The sequence below is a fragment of the Bradysia coprophila genome, chromosome X (genome assembly GCF_014529535.1).
Source record: "Bradysia coprophila strain Holo2 chromosome X, BU_Bcop_v1, whole genome shotgun sequence".
Lineage (NCBI taxonomy): Eukaryota > Metazoa > Arthropoda > Insecta > Diptera > Sciaridae > Bradysia > Bradysia coprophila.
The window spans coordinates 7,638,683-7,655,150 of record NC_050737.1 but is presented as its reverse complement, the minus strand read 5'-3'; the positions used below and the strand labels follow the sequence as shown (position 1 = coordinate 7,655,150).

Here is a 16,468-nt window from a genome sequence, read left to right as displayed (position 1 = left end):
CGGCGACTTTTCGAGACCACTGTCATATGGTTGATGCATTAAACCAATACGTCAAAAATGTATGTAAATTGAGAGAACTTTTTCTCATGCAACAAGTTCAGACGCGTAATCTAATCCAATCCAATGAGCTGTGTTACCACTTTTCAACTTCAGTTGCATGTAAATTCAATATCAAATTAATGAGAAATTAACGAGGTTATAGGTGATAGATTAGCCATTAAGACGTTCAGACTTCGTGGCACTATATTGTTCAATTGTTATCTACCGTCGAGGATAGCGTTACCGATAAAAAAGATTCATTTTTAACACTTAGAATGTGACGTTTTAATGACCGAAACATCATGCTGAGCAAGCTCATCCCCTCCCATGTATAGACATACAGTCCACTCTTGTGCCATGAGCCGCCGTCCAATTCAAACGTTTGTTGGCAACGTACTGAACTTTCGTCACTTAAAATCGCTTTTGCGTCAGGTTCATTATTTTGCACCACCTTCAGACTATTGACGCACAGACCCAATATTGACTCCATGTAGTCAGCAGTCAAACCAAAATTATATTTGACATTTTATTTAATTTGTTACGCAATAATAACTAAACTTAAATAATAGAAAACATCCATTCAAGTGTACAACTACCTTATTATGTGATGTTTAGTTTCTACATTGGTATGTTTAATACTAATGTTTTTTTTTATTATTTTCTTTTTATCTTTTTTCTTTTTTTTAGTTTCTTTGAGATATTTTTTTTTCTTTTAAATTTATTGTGGACTTGAGGGCGGTGTAATTTCATCGGCATTATCACCGGAACCCGGTTCTCCTTTTGTTTTATTTTCCTTTTTCCATTTCATTCGTCGATTCTGGAACCAAATTTTTATTTGTCTTTCTGTGAGACACAATGCATGTGCGATTTCAATTCTTCGTCGTCTTGTTAAGTAGCGATTGAAGTGAAATTCTTTCTCTAATTCGAGGGTCTGATACCTGGTATAGGTTTGTCGGCCACGTTTCCGTTCTAAAACAAAAGAAAGAAAGAAAAATAATATTTTATTAATTCGGTTGATCAAGATTGATTCGGTTAATTTTGGTTAAAAGTTAATTTAATGTAAGAGATATTTATGGGAGCGGTGATGTTGTTACTTTAGTTGTACAGTTCTCACTGATACAATCTCAGAGTCTATATATTGTTTGTTTCATCATTAATTGTTTAATTTCGTATCTAGTCCAATTATATGTTAGTGTACGTATAATGCAAGCAAGAGTGATTCAACATAGTAAACATAGCTAACAATTTTTCTACTCGGGATCAATGCAGTCCTTGTCATCAATTATGAAGAAAGTTGTTTAGCAATCACATCAGCAGTATTATCATCGGATCTAGAACTTATTTTGTTCAAGGTATTTTCAATCAATTGATAAAGTAAATCTTTTACTTCAATTGTTTATAAATGCATTTTATATAAATATAATACAGGCCGCATAAGACAGAGATTGCAGTTTATTTTTGTCGTCATTATCAATAACAGATGACAATGCGTAAAAAGTTAATCAAACTCAGCCACTTCGGTGTCATTTCGGAATTTCTCAGAGCAAAGAATTATTTGAGGTCCAGTCTTCTTTCAGATTCGAAATTATGAAAATATATTGCGCTATAGAAACTGCAAAATTCATTGAGTAATGATAACTTCCGTCGAATTGCTTTGTAAGCAGTGCCAAAGTATTCTATCTATTCATCCGATGAATTTCATCGTATACAATACTTCAACATTACGACGACGACGCGTATACGGGTGTAATAGTATGTTACGTCACTGTTTGTAAATATTTGTTTAGGCAAGCCGAAGGCGAGTGGAGTAATCACACGTTCCTAAACAAGCATTTACAAGCAGTGACGTAACACATTTCACATGTTTGAGGACGGTAAGTGCATTTTCTCTGTCGCAAACAGCGATGCAAAGTGCACTTTACATGCATAAGCATGTAAAATATAGTAACGTCTATATGGCTCTGTATCATAAATAGAATGAGTCGGATTGAAATTGCTAGATCTGATTGTTCAATTGCTGTAGTGTGATATAAAGTAATGGTGTGTCTATACGATAGAAATAAAAAGGTCATCGTTGCGACATCTTGCAAAACTATTCGAAAACTCATAGAATGTACACTGAATAATTACAGCCAATCGATAATATAATAATCTTTAACAATTTTGATAATTTTCCGTCTTTCGATTCGTTGTTGGATTCGTGATGCGATAAGGATCCACTTACAATATTATTATTTTTTATTCGTTTTCTGTGTTCCCTTTATAACTCAATCGGGAAAACAGACTGGTTTTTGTTGTTGTTGTTGTTGTTGTTAGTAACTTTGTCGCATTCATTGTTTGTCGTACCAGTTGTGTACTGACAATAAATTTGTATAGGCAACGGATATTCCCCTTGTATCCCAGTTGCATGTTACCAGAAATATGCGTGAATTTTCAATATATACATGAGCACAACCCATTGAATTTATATCCGTAAAATAATGTACTAATGCAAAGAAGACAAACACCAAAAAAAAAACCTTTTCGGACATCATTTTTATAACAACTAAATAATTTATAACATAATCGGTAACTCAGCTTGAAATAATTTATTTAACTTTTTTTTGATAACTTTATAAAAATTTGAACGTGTATACAAATAATAATAAAAAAAGACCAACAACAACAACAAAGTGTAATGAATGAATTATATAGTTACACCGAAATATAACATAAATTCATCGTTATATTGTATGAATAAATTTATACTTTCAAAAAATTATTGTATAAAAGTGTACAACAACAAAAATAGCCCCATGTTCCTACGAAATAAAATGATTAATTACATTCTTCTGAAATATTTATATAATTCATTTCTATTATGTTATTTTTCAAACCAACGTTGGTAATTATTATAAAAATGATGGAAGAGTTCAAGAATAAGGTGGCCTTTTCGGATTAATACACACGTAGATGTATATCCATATACTTGTACATATACATATACACAGCAGTTGTACAATACAATTCATAATATCCATCATACAAATATATAGAGGTATATATATAATTCGTCGTATCGTTCATGGAGTAATAATATATACAAAATACCGAACAATTAAATGTCCATTACCATTAGAATCAGAATGAGCTTATTTCTTCTCATACATTGGGAGTGGTTATTAGTTTGTTCCGTTTATTTATTTGATAGCAATTATTCTAATGGTTGCTCATGATAAATATTAGCATGTATGTTGTGTTCTTGTTTTTTTTATTATTATTATTATTGTTTTAAGGTATACACACTTTGCTTGTGTAAGCAAAAGAATAATATCTAAAAACATGATCGTGGATATTAAGCCACGAAAAAAACTGATATAAAAGTGGTATTGTTAATGATTATGGCTTTTTAAATAAATAATGATATCAAAACTGATTTCCCATACACGAATGGGCTTTTCCAAGTAAAGCAATTAAGCGAGAGTGAAATTATTGTTAACCTCGTGTGTGTATAATAAATCATAAAATTGGAATTGTGTTTGCGCTCCGACTACCCCCTTGGTCTTTTGAAATCGTAAAAATATATAAAGTCCACTGTTCTACAAAGAAATGAATAAGCCAACAACCGAATCCTATCTGTTATCTGTTGTCGACAACCATCGACAAAAATAAGCGATTAGCCATGGCTAATGTCGACTTTTATATCAAAATACGTGAAGTAATGAAGTAAAAGATTCAATTTGTTTATATAATGAACACTGAAGGAGTTAACTGATCTGCTAGTCATAAACCTAAACTTATACACCAAAATACTTGAACTTATGAAGTGAAAGATTTCGTACGAATCCATTAAAAATACCGTAAAACAACGGGCCCTGCATATGATGTCTTGTCGAAATGTTGGTAGTAATGATAAGAAAGGAATAGTGAAGGCTTCATCACTTCTCATAATGGAAACAAATCGAGAAAAAATGGATCAAAAAATTCGTTTGCTGTACCAATAGTCTTGATGGTCTTTTCTCGTTTAGGCGTGAACGGAAATGTAAAGTCATAAAAATTAGAGCTGTGACATTATAAACTCTAAAAATCAAACTACATGTACATTTTCTGCTCCATAACCATTGCGGATTCATTGATTTTTGTCACGCGATCAACTATGACTTTACACCAAGACCTTAAAAATTGAACCAAGAAGAATGTCTCTTCTGATTTTGAATGTAATGAGAATAGCAGTAGATTGTAGCCAGATTCTAAAAGCAATAAAAATTGCTTCACTTGATCCCCGAGCTGAGCCCTAACTTCTATTAAAGCAGAGCTCACTTACATGCCGAAATAGAAAGAGTGAAAACTGTCAGATGACTTATGTACTTATTTTATAAACATATAATTACGACAAAGGATATCCAGACTCAAATTTTGATGAGAAAAGCTTTTTTCTCGTTTCTAGGAACAATGTTGAAAAATAGAGTAGCTACAACGATCGCCCGATCATTCATGCAAAAATTATCGCAACAAAACGGTCAACCAACTAGTATGACCCCACTACGAAACAGTATCAAAGAAATTCATAACTTTTGCCATAGCATTGACTATAGTACGGCAATAACAGAAATCGATAAAAAAGAGATTTGTAATTGTCAGGTTCCATAACAAAACAACATATCCGGATTGTGTATGGTATGATAAAAAAAATCGCCCTATCAACGGGAGAGAGAGTGAGATTGCATAGTAAGGGACTGGAAAATGTAATTAAATTATAAGATGTCATTCGTAAAGTTTAATTCCCCCACCGAATAACAATCTTTGAAATTATTTGCAGATAGAATTACATATCCGATTATTCATTTGAATAATTTAACGTTATACAATGTGTACACAAAATGCTTTCTGTGCTATACTAACACTTCTAAAACGTTCCGCAAGTATTTTTATATTAACATCGAGTGCAGTAGTATGGAAGAAAACTAATTTGATCTCATCCCTTTGTATTGTTTCCACATACATTTTAATATCCAATGTAGCATGTATCGCATCGTATACTTCAACTTTAAAAGCTTTAAATAGAAGGGGCGTATCTCTAATATATCAAAGTCTCACTTGTTTCACAAAATTTTCTTTATGAATATGTTAAAACTTTTATACTTCAATCGATTTAAAAGCAATCTTCATATAAAGAAGATGTTTTCAGGAAAAATCCAATGTTATTATAGTTTAAGAGAAAAAGTTTCTTTTTTACCCGAAAAAAAGAAACTTTTGCACTTTGTCATATTATATTTATAATATTTTATAGTTTGTGTTCCATGTTGTAGCTTGTGGCTACATATATAATATATACACGCGTGTGTGTACAGTGTATAGCGGAAAATGATGTGTTTCGAAGAAAAACTTTGGATTCGTCATTTTGGGGGCTTCTCTTTTTCCTTGCTATAATACATTTTCGAAGCTTAATGTTTTATATGGATATATAACGTTTGTTTACGTCATTATAAAACCATTATCGATGCTAACAAAAAGAAGAATAGACGACCATCTTACTACTCAACTCACACTCGCGCACACGTATAAATCTATTTTCATATATACCACAAAAAGGGATATATGAAGAAATATCCATCAAAATTCGGATAAGTGTGTCTCATCAGGTTTTAATAGATGAGCTTTTTATAGATATGTAGATACCATACTATTTTCTGCATTTTTTTTCATTCGTTTTTGTCTTATTTATTATAATGCTTAAGGAGCAAGAAACACTGTCTGGCCGTCTATCAATCTATCATCACAATTATTCAATAAATTCAAGTGATTTCTATGCTAAGCCCCATAGACAACACACAAATTTTGAACATAAATAGCTGTACTTGTGGAATATAAAGCACCAAATATTTGTTTGTATACAAGTTAACGCTTCTGCGTGTAAGACAACACCATCTTCGATTTTTTTAAACGGAATGTAATTCATAGATGCAGTCATTATAATTGAGTTCAATTTATTCAGAATGTATAAGTGTGTTTGATGAAAGTCTGGACAATATTTACAAGCATATCAGTTTCAAAACAAACGTTGTCTTTCAAAGAAAGGGCTAATACTTGATATAACCTAAGAGTGCCTGTACAAACGGTAAAATAATCGCCTGAAAAACCTATAAAAATTGAATCACAATCACAGCTGGTAACTGGCTTTATTTTAAATTTGAAAGACTACCTGCAGGCATCTCTAGGTGAGAATTCAGTATTTGTCCACTTAGATTGTGTAACAGAATTAAATGACCCCGATACGCATAGCCTTTTTGAAGCATTGATTAATTTTATAATGTTCGGCTTAATTGATCGTCAATTCAATTTATTGTGCAAGAAGAGGTGAAGCAATCCCATAGCCCCTCTGTGACTAACTAAATTTCAAACCAAAATACCTCGAAATCTATTAAGCTTTTCTTAGATTTTTTATTCTTTTCAATTGGGTCACTAGTAGATAAGATAAAGTTCAATGAAGGTGGCATTAACGCCTGGTACGGCAAGCATATGATCAGTATTATTATCGGATCTATTACTTCCACGATCAAAGTTTTTTTGATCTGTTGATTTCAAATCTTGTACTTCAGTTTTACTATATGAAGGACCATATTTACACAGAGCTTGTCATTATATTTGGCGTCGTTATTGACAACAGATGAATAGCCGTGTGTGAAGGATGAAGGGTTTAGTGAATCCATATAATAAAACGACCAGAAATGATCGGCCTTAACTGATGAAATCTAGCATCACACATGAGTATCACAACAAACACGACATAGTAAAATCAGGAAGGTGCATTCGATCTGACGAGTGACCTTAATTCGTAAATAGCTTTGATTGTGACTATTGTGTTCTGATTAGCTCGCAGCAAAATTAATTCATGCACCAGAATAAGCTTCCTTATAAGAGAATAATGGCTCATAATGGCTAAAGCTCATTGATTGTTACTCGCTGTTCCAGTCATAAATTCATTAAAAAAAGAGAATAATGGAAGCGATTTAACGATAATTTTCATTTTGAATTTTTTGCAAGATTTTGCGACGTGAAATTATTGCAAAACTAGTTCGATAGTTAAAAAAGACGTACCCTCACCCTGTCCTCAAAGCATTCGTATCAACACATCATTGTTTGTAGCATTCTGGTTGGGATAATTAGGTTCTACTTGCTTATGGACGAAGAAATGTTCATCTTTATTTCATACACTCTCTCGACGATCTCCATCAAAGAAAATCATAATTCAAAATAGTCGTCTGCAATAAATTAATGTTACGAAATTTATTTACTAACAAATCTAACAAATTGTATTCATTCTATGACTTCACCAACACCTTCCTCCACTGTCTGTTTCCACTTGAATATGTCGTTCATTAGTATAAATCGTAGAAATGATAATTTTAGAGGTGTCTCAAACGACAAAACCGACCAAAAATTTATAATGAACAAGACATGGAAAAATAACTGCGCACCGTATGATGTTGACTACTAGAGAGTCGGCTTATCATATTTTATAATTCTATGCATAAACTAATTTACCGCTTAGTAGCCGATTTGCATGGTATTATTAAGAAGAAGAAAAAACGAAGCAAAATAAAGTCAAAAACCATCATCTATAAACTTAACTCAAACAATATCTTAATTAAAACTTATAGAGTGGAATAAATTTATAAGAATTTTAACCTCTCATATGCGATTGATCATTTGATAGTTTATTTATTCCAAATTCTGCGATTTTATACCGTGACACTACTTTTCTATTAATTATCATAATACCGAGTGTGTACACGTATATCTACCTCTATATAGACATGGGGAATTAAGAATTCAAAATGATTTTTTTTTGCTTCTCTTCTATATTACGTGTGCATATTAATCAAACCGAAGTTTGAGAGTTTCAAACGAAATTTCATTTCTCAAAGTTATTTTAATACTTCAAAGGGAAGAGTATTATTTGTTTTTGTCAAAAACTACACATAAGTAAATACTTTAATCTATATGTATATTGTAGCATTAATTAATCTATCTACACATATTTTAATTTAAGATTATCCGTATACAAATGTAGTATATAATTGTGATATTTATATATGTATATATGAACATATGTGTGCCATGGATGGGAGAGAATGTACTAAAAAAACAACCTCTGAATGTTAAAAATATTTTATATGATATGTACAACTCGTTGCACAAAAGTTAAATTATCTTCGAGTGATCTAACAGGTATCTCGGGTGTATAGAAAAATTTTTGTGAATGAAAAACTATCGAAACTTTATTTTTGGATTCCATGGCGCCCGTCAGTTTAAATCTTGTATTTTATTTTAGTAAATTTTTTTTTTTCGTTGTTTAAATTCATTTTGTGTCAAATATAGCTATATTTTAAATGTATGTATCGTTGACTCATTTCGTTAAGATTAATCACCGCCATAATCATACGAAAAACATCAATATAAAACGCTTTTTTTCCCCTTACGGATTTTTCGGTGCTTGTATTTATAGGTATTATTATACACATTATTATGCATGCATTTGTTTATTATTATGTGTGTATACGTATTCATTTTCGAAACGAATTTCAAAATAATGTTCTATGTCAAGATGACATCTTCGGAGATCAATCTTAGCCTCTAATTAAACATTACCGCGAAACGGTTTTTCATTGCTTTTCATTCCCGAAAAACCAGCAACGAAACGGCAGTTCGGTGATCGCATATCGCACTTACTTTGTATGAATGAGTGTAGATGGGAGAAACAAAAGAAAATCGTAATACTTCATGCACTTAGTGTGATGGTCTCTAAGAATTTACGAAAATCATTCATTTCACAAAGTGGTTTGAATGTAAGTAAAATAAAAAAAAGCTTAAAACTTCGGCAATAGACGGAAATTTTCGAAATATTTAAGCAATATTTTAAACATAATAATCAACAGAATGATTACATCGTGGTATGCTAGCCCTAACGGGTAATAATAACTAGTCGTAAAAAACTAAAAGAAGTCAACTTCATTGGTTTGTCTTTTTTTATTTTCCAACAAAATATCATGGAATTAGACGTTACGAATCAGACCTGAACAAGCCTATTGTCTTTTCATTTTAGAAAAAAGTCACGACTGGCCAGAGGGAATTCGAGGCTATGCCTTTTGGGGGTAAAAGATCTGTTACCGGCGATGATAAATACGATCAATGATAAAAATAAGGTGAGTTCTGGCTGAATTGATCTTATATATCAAAATGTTCGTTAAAACTGATGAAGTAGAAGATTTTGTATCAATCTGATTTGCAATAAATTTCAATAGATGCAATGAAAATGTGCTTCATTTCGAAAATGTATAGTATGTCACTCTTATTAATTGCAACTACCTCAATTAATGATAATGACTGATTTTTATTAAAATTTAAACACTGCATGATAAATGGAGAGGAATATATTATGACTGACACCTTTTTTAAGTTTTATTCGTTTTTCACTGTGAAAGCATCGGAATGATTATAAAGTTTTATTTATATGTTGATAACTTTGCGACGGAAAAGCGTTCCAATTAAGTCATTAATTTAAACTTGAATTCAGTTTTCAACCCGAAATTGAATATAGAATTAAGGAGTAAGGATAATCTTGTGTTTCTGCACTAGTAACTACGGAATAGCAACGAATATATCAACCACTGTTAAAATCAAAGTGGATGGATTTACTGTCTAACTTTTCGGTCTTAAAATTATAAGAAATATTCTGGAAGTTTTATGATAACATTGACTGACATTTCGAATGTTAATACAAAATCTGGCACAAATAGAAATAGAAATAGAAAAACATAAAACGGATATCCATCTCAAATCGTTGTTCTAAAATTATTCATTGTTTTACGAAAGACAATGGACTCTTGCTATTCTTCTTGCATAATATGCTTAAGCTTTTGAATTATCGTTTGTTCCAATTAAAAAGCTTTGTTTATCTAGTGCTGAAATATCGCGACTTCGACGCTCATTTCCTGCCCACTATAAACAAAACGTTGTTCCTAACTTATGCTAAAGAACATTATTAACGAATAAGATTCCAGAACTCGCCTTCGGGTCGTGCTGGAAGCCTCTCATTCGCTAAAAAAAAGTCCTTTATAATGCGAAATTGTTGTAACACACATAAATTGAGCATAATTTTCAGTCAGATAGTTTGTTGATGGATTTATAATGAAGTAAAGTTATTTCCATTTTGACGATGTTTGTGGAAACTTGAAGAGACCAAGGACATGCTCGTTAGCGAACATAAAAGATTTTTTTTACAAAAGCTGTTTTAATCTGAACCACATAGGGTAGCTGCAAATGGGAAGGACGACTACAACAGCTGCTGTATTCGACCATTTTACCTGTATCACTGTTAGCTGTTCTCAGTAAAATATCTCTCAAGCATCGGAGGAGTCTAAAGTATCAAGTAGTTAGTTAGTTAGTTAGTTCATTTATTGTCGTTATACGCATAAGGCCTTGAGGCCTTTTAAATTACATATAAACCCGAGCAAAGCAACGCTAGAACATTGAAAATTTATAAACGGTATAAAAGAAAAAATGATAAAAGAAAAGAAAAGAAAAACTAAGAATTTAGGATCACGGATCCATTTGGCAGGCAGTTGTGCTACGTCAAAAAGATAAAATCAAGTAAAAGTTAAAATTAAGCAAAAAAGCCACACAGTAACCGAGTGTAGCATTATCATCGATTTTGCACACAGGAGCAATACCAACATAACGAGTTCCTCAGTGATGGCACGCAGTGACCACTGATGTTGATTTTGGTGAAAGACGATAAGATGAGTCAGAGGAACTTTTAAGCACTAAAGTAATCTCTACACGCATCTTTGAAGCCAGTTATCGAAAAAATCCTCTTTATACTCGGAGGCAATGAGTTATAGGTTGAGACTCCGCTGACAAAAAACGATCGCAACTGAACGTCAGAGCCGACTCTTGGCAGCAGCAGGTTGAACGTCCTTTCATTACGCGTAAGAGTTAGCGAATCAGACAGGTAGCGAGGCTGTTTCGTAAGAATAGTTTTATGTATGAGCACACATGTCAAATAATCATAGTGAGAGAACAGATCGCAACCAAGTATGCAGTCAATATCATTTGAAGTTGATTCATATCGACTCAAACCACAGACGAACCGCACGCATGCTTTAAATGCCTTTGACAGAATATCTCTCGCCGAAGCTTGAAGTCTGCCCATTACTTGACAACAGTAGTCAAAATGCGGCATCAAGAGCGACCTCACCAGCAGCAGCTTAGTAGTCCTGGGGAGGTAGCCAGCATGAGGCCACAAACAGCGAAGCCCGCAAAAGACTTTGGCGGCAACAGAGCGGGCATGTGATTGATATTTTTGACATTTTTCCTGACTCAAAAAGCTTATCAAGTCAAATGAATTAATCAGTCCCATCGACTTTGATATCATTTCACAGTATGTTCTACCAAAGAGTAAAAAAGAAAAATATTTGCAATCCTTAAAAACAATCCGAGAGATTACGTTTCCAATTTTGTAAATGTGTTTTGGATCACACAATGCATCCGAGTTCAATTAAAGCGATGAGAAAGATAGTACAAAGATATCTGGCGATGCAGCGACAGGAAACGAACAAAGGGGACACGTAAACAGAAAACTGAGAGTCTGCTTTTAATTTTTCTAATTTGCCTGAGTGAAGCCATTGCGCATTTAAACGTGCACACGTAAAGTGGCAATTTTTATGGAATTCCGCATAAAATGAAAAGTTGGTAATAAAAATGGATATGAAATGATTTAAATTGCTAGATCGTTAAATTGTGATTGAAATGGCAACGAAAATTAGTTTAATTAAAAAAAATGAATTTCGAAAAAAAAATCAGAAAAAAATAATTAATCAAACGCAACAACATTCCATTTCCATCGACAATTGGATGCAATTCAAATTTGATTTAAAAAAAAATATTTCTTGGTTTTTTTTTAATTGAAATGAAATGAAATTTATGTTCAACAAAACCGTATTTTTCTACGTAAACCAACAAAAAAACCAGTGATGTTATTAAATATTTAAAAAAAAATATGTATTTTTCGCTCATTATGCGCGCTATTAAATATGGTTTTATCAAAACGAAATTAATATGGCTAATGGTAACCACAAGTTTATTCAACCCGAACCACTCGGACTCTGGTGATGGTATTATATACCAGAGCACTTATGCTGATGGTTAAAAGTAATATAAAAACAAATTATTACTTATTTAATTCTCAACGTACTTACAGCCCATGATAAGTTATATATCTGAGGTATTAATATACAAGGTGTAATACATTTTGTATAAACACAAAACTATAATTAAAATCATATCAAAGTTCGCTTTATTTTATACAAAATGGAGGTAACATTATTTATATTGGATTTTTTTTTGTTTCGTTGTTCCCTGTTCATATTAATGATTTATTTATAGTCTTATTACAAACAGCACATTATATATATATTGTGCATTTATAAATATATTAGAACGCGTATATATATTGCTATACAGATGTGTATATACACACACGGTCCGTCGTTTCATCCACTTTAATCTTATTTCAGAAGATAAGTCATGTCGGAATCTTATAACTGTAACCAGTAATAAAAATTAAAATTATTATTATTTAATTTTTGTATACCATAACAACGAAAAAAAACTAACAATTTGGTTTCGTCTGTTTTTATCCGCCATCATATAAATACGAAATATTATTTTTATAATATGTGCGGTAAGGTAAAATGTTTTTTTATTGATGATTTTTTTGTTGGTACCGTCATTCTTCGTAACCATAATTTTTTTTGTTGTTGTACTTCTTAACCATCATCATGCGAGATGTAGGTAACAAAAAAAAAAAAATATTTGTGTTAGAAACTTAGAACTTTCTTCCACATCCATCGGCTCCACTCATCAGAAGGAAAAAAAAAACAAGAATTTTTATATTCGAAAAAAGAGAGATCTAATATCACAAATTAATGTGAGTATAAGCGCATGCTTTTTTTATACATGAAATAAAAATATTAATTTAAATTTTTTATGCCTTGTGTGCATGTATATAATATGTTCCAGTCAGCTGTCAAGTATTTTGACATGGGTTTTTGAGTCAGTATCCTGTTGGCTATTTTTGGTATGGGGTGTGTTTATTCAGAGAGGAGATATATATATAATTTTAACATTGAACCTAAGTTTTTTAGATATGCCAGTCGATATGCAATTAGATATCCAACTTTGTTGGTTTTTTTCCCTGTGTACTTATTTCAATGGCAGAATTCTACACGAGTTTTATTTTCATGGTGGAAATGTGTACGGAACCTGAGGGAATTACATGTAGAACTGACTCATATTTTTATTGTTCAGGATTCTGTATTCGAAATGAAAATAAAGATGCGATATGTTGAACTGGTTCTGCCATTTTTATCGATTTACTGGCAGTAGCAGCTCTGACATTACCAATCTTTGAAGTGACGTTTCCATTGATGCGTCAACACAAAGTGCTGTTTGAAACAGAGCGGAAAACTTTGTAGTTGGGATGATACACTGATCTTTATAAACACTTAAATTCGACATTGCTTGACATTTATACAACAGATACGCAGAAAACATCTTAACTGTGACGATTAAAATACAAATATAATTATGTCTGTTATGTCAGAGCATAGGTATAAGTACTTATCAAAGGGTCCAACATAGTGATGATCTAGTCCCAAGCCTTTGGTGACATTATTACTACTATTTTAGAAACTTGTTGCTCTAGCGAGACAGTTCCACATGAAAGTAACGCATTTGTAACATCAGAACGAGAAATTTTCACTGTGATTCTTAATTCGATCTATTAAGGAGATAAGTGTATTTAAGGGGTTGACCAACAAATTTAATGAAATTTCAGATAAACTGTAACGCAAGGAACAAACAAAATTTACCATTAGTTGCCTCTTAAAAAAAGCAACGCATTGGTAATCTAAAACAAGGCATCAGAACAGTCGGAGCGTTTGCTGCGACTTAGCCCCGTACGACCCGTAATCCTATTTCGTCCGTAACCATAATACGTCCGTAGCCGTAATACGCCCGGAACCCTAATACGTCTACAACCCTCTAATGCGTCTGTTACCAAAATGCAAGTCAAGTTGGGCACGGTCAAATTTACTGAAAGTGTTCATTTTTAAAATTGCGCATAGCGCAATTACGAAAGCCCGTACGAAGTACCTCTCAAATGAAACCAACAATTTACGACATTATTTTAGAAACCCAACGTTTTTTGCCAACCTTCCATTGGGTATTCAATTACCTCTCAAATGAAACAAAAACTAGCAAAATCGGATGAGATTTACTCGCTTTATGTGCAAAAAACACTTAGGGCCTAGTAACGACCTTTGAGCCCTCCCAACAAGCCCGCGTTGCATCTTACCCAAAAACAATGTTCTGCAACTTTGTTCTACTCGTCAATACCTTTCATTTGATATATCACAAGCAGCTATTGCGTGCGTATTTTGGTAGATATCGTCGAAAGACTGAAAAACACCTATAGGGCCCTAGCTCTGGAAGGGCCGACCCTACCATGCCCATTTTCGAACTTGACCTTACTTTTGTCGATACCAATCGGGAAAAAAAAGAATTTTGAAAAAAGGTTGTGATTTGCTCAAGCTAGAGGGGTCACAGACGGACGGACGGACGGACATTTTTTTTATTGCGGATTCGTCATCTATTAACATAACCAAATGCTTTGCCCTTACTGTCTGCTTCCAATTCGACGTGTTACAAACGGCATATTAATCTTATAAGCCCCCAGTACTTCGTACGGGGCTAAAAAGGAAAACTATTCCAGAAAATTCTTCAAAGGATATATTTGTAAATCTGCGTCATATTCTATACTTTTGGGTGTGCTGACTTCAGCCAAGATCGAGAATTTGAACAAAAAAAAAAACTTTTGTGCTTCTTGCTGAGATAATCCCCAAATCTTTTTAGTTACAAAAAAAACTGAAGCGATTTGGACACCAACCAACAAAAAACAAATGAAAATGTGTTGGTGTCTTTAAGCTCAGTGGTTCGGTTTCAGTTTTATATGATAAAATTCCCATCGATTTATTTATTTGGCCCTGACACTACAGAAACATCTGTTTGATAGATATCTTCCGTAATTCAAAGTGAGTTTATTTACAAACACATTTCCGAAAACATCGGGTCATTTCAACTTTTACTATATCAACCGAGTCAATATTGTGTTCTAAGATTAAACGAAAATGAAAAATTAATCTAACCGTTCTAGTATACACGCGTTACTTGTTTAACTTAATCACTATCCGTGTAAAGTTGTTAGTAAGTTTTCACGAAATAATTTTTTTTAACATAAATTTCAATGATAGAATTATTGAGTGCCAAGGTAGTAGTTCGAAATGCAACGAAATTGAATTTTAAAATCATGGAATTTTAGCGAGAAAATTTATATTTCGAATACACTGTTTGAACGCATGGCAGTTATATAAGGATCAATAATTACCTTTATATAAATACGACTGACAGATTTTTCCTAGATCAAGTTTGTTATAACTCAGACATTCTCTATTCTCAACTCCTTCCTTCTCTAACTTACAAAACACTCAAAAATGTTTGACATTTGAATGGTTTCGATAGACTCATATTCACACAGTACCCGAATGAGAATTGGAAATAGCAATTCATCTGATATCAATAGAAACGATAAGAATAAGCAAAATGTTCTACCTAGTGCTCGCTTATATAGCTTCGCATGGTAAAACTAATGAAGTAAAAGATTTTGTTTCAAACAATGATTCAAAGTGTCACACAAAATGCTGTTACCCATTTTGTCTGACACTTTGAATCACTGTTTGACGATTTGGAGATAATATGGGGTAGTTAAGTTATGCTGTTTGTGAAGGAGTATCTGTTATTAGATTCAACAAGGAGCTGGACCAAACACAATTGTAAAAAATCGAAAGTATTTGTTGTACTGAGTTAAGTTAAAGATTTCATTTTCCGTCGTGTCAATGAAATTTCATTCACTCCCTCTTCAAGTCAAATTTTCTGTTGAGAATAAATCTTTTTGGTTAGGAACAAAAAGTAACTTTTCCTGCCATAGAGCATAACAAGAAGAAAGCAAAGCAAAAAAAACTACCCAACAATGGCTAGAATTAATGCAACATTTTTTTTATCAACTTTCCACCTTCCAAAACATTACTCCATTATTATTTTCAGACGCGAAAAGATTTGAGCACAAAATAGATTTGCAATAATAAAAATGACGTCAGCAGCAGCAAATCTATGATGTATTTAATCAAACCATTGTGTTTTCCAGTTTCTTTTCTTTATGGTGCTTTTCTTTTGTATAATGTGAAAATAAGAAATAATACAATTCTACGACGTTTTTGTTCAAAGGGAGATTGAGATGTAAAGCAAAATTGATTACATCCATTAGTTACAT

The 16,468-nt window shown here is 32.5% G+C and overlaps 1 protein-coding gene across 2 annotated transcripts in view; it reads right to left on the bottom strand.

Annotated features, from left to right (window-relative positions):
• Window positions 1-682: 682 nt before the first annotated feature.
• Window positions 683-16,468, bottom strand: part of LOC119085749 (homeotic protein antennapedia-like) — a 129,182-nt gene continuing 113,396 nt past the window's right edge. For both annotated transcript variants that reach the window (XM_037196231.1, XM_037196232.1), the window contains exon 6: window positions 683-1,008. In XM_037196231.1, the coding sequence (XP_037052126.1) occupies window positions 758-1,008 (251 nt within the window). In that variant the 3' untranslated portion in view covers window positions 683-757. The remainder of the gene's footprint in view (window positions 1,009-16,468) is intronic.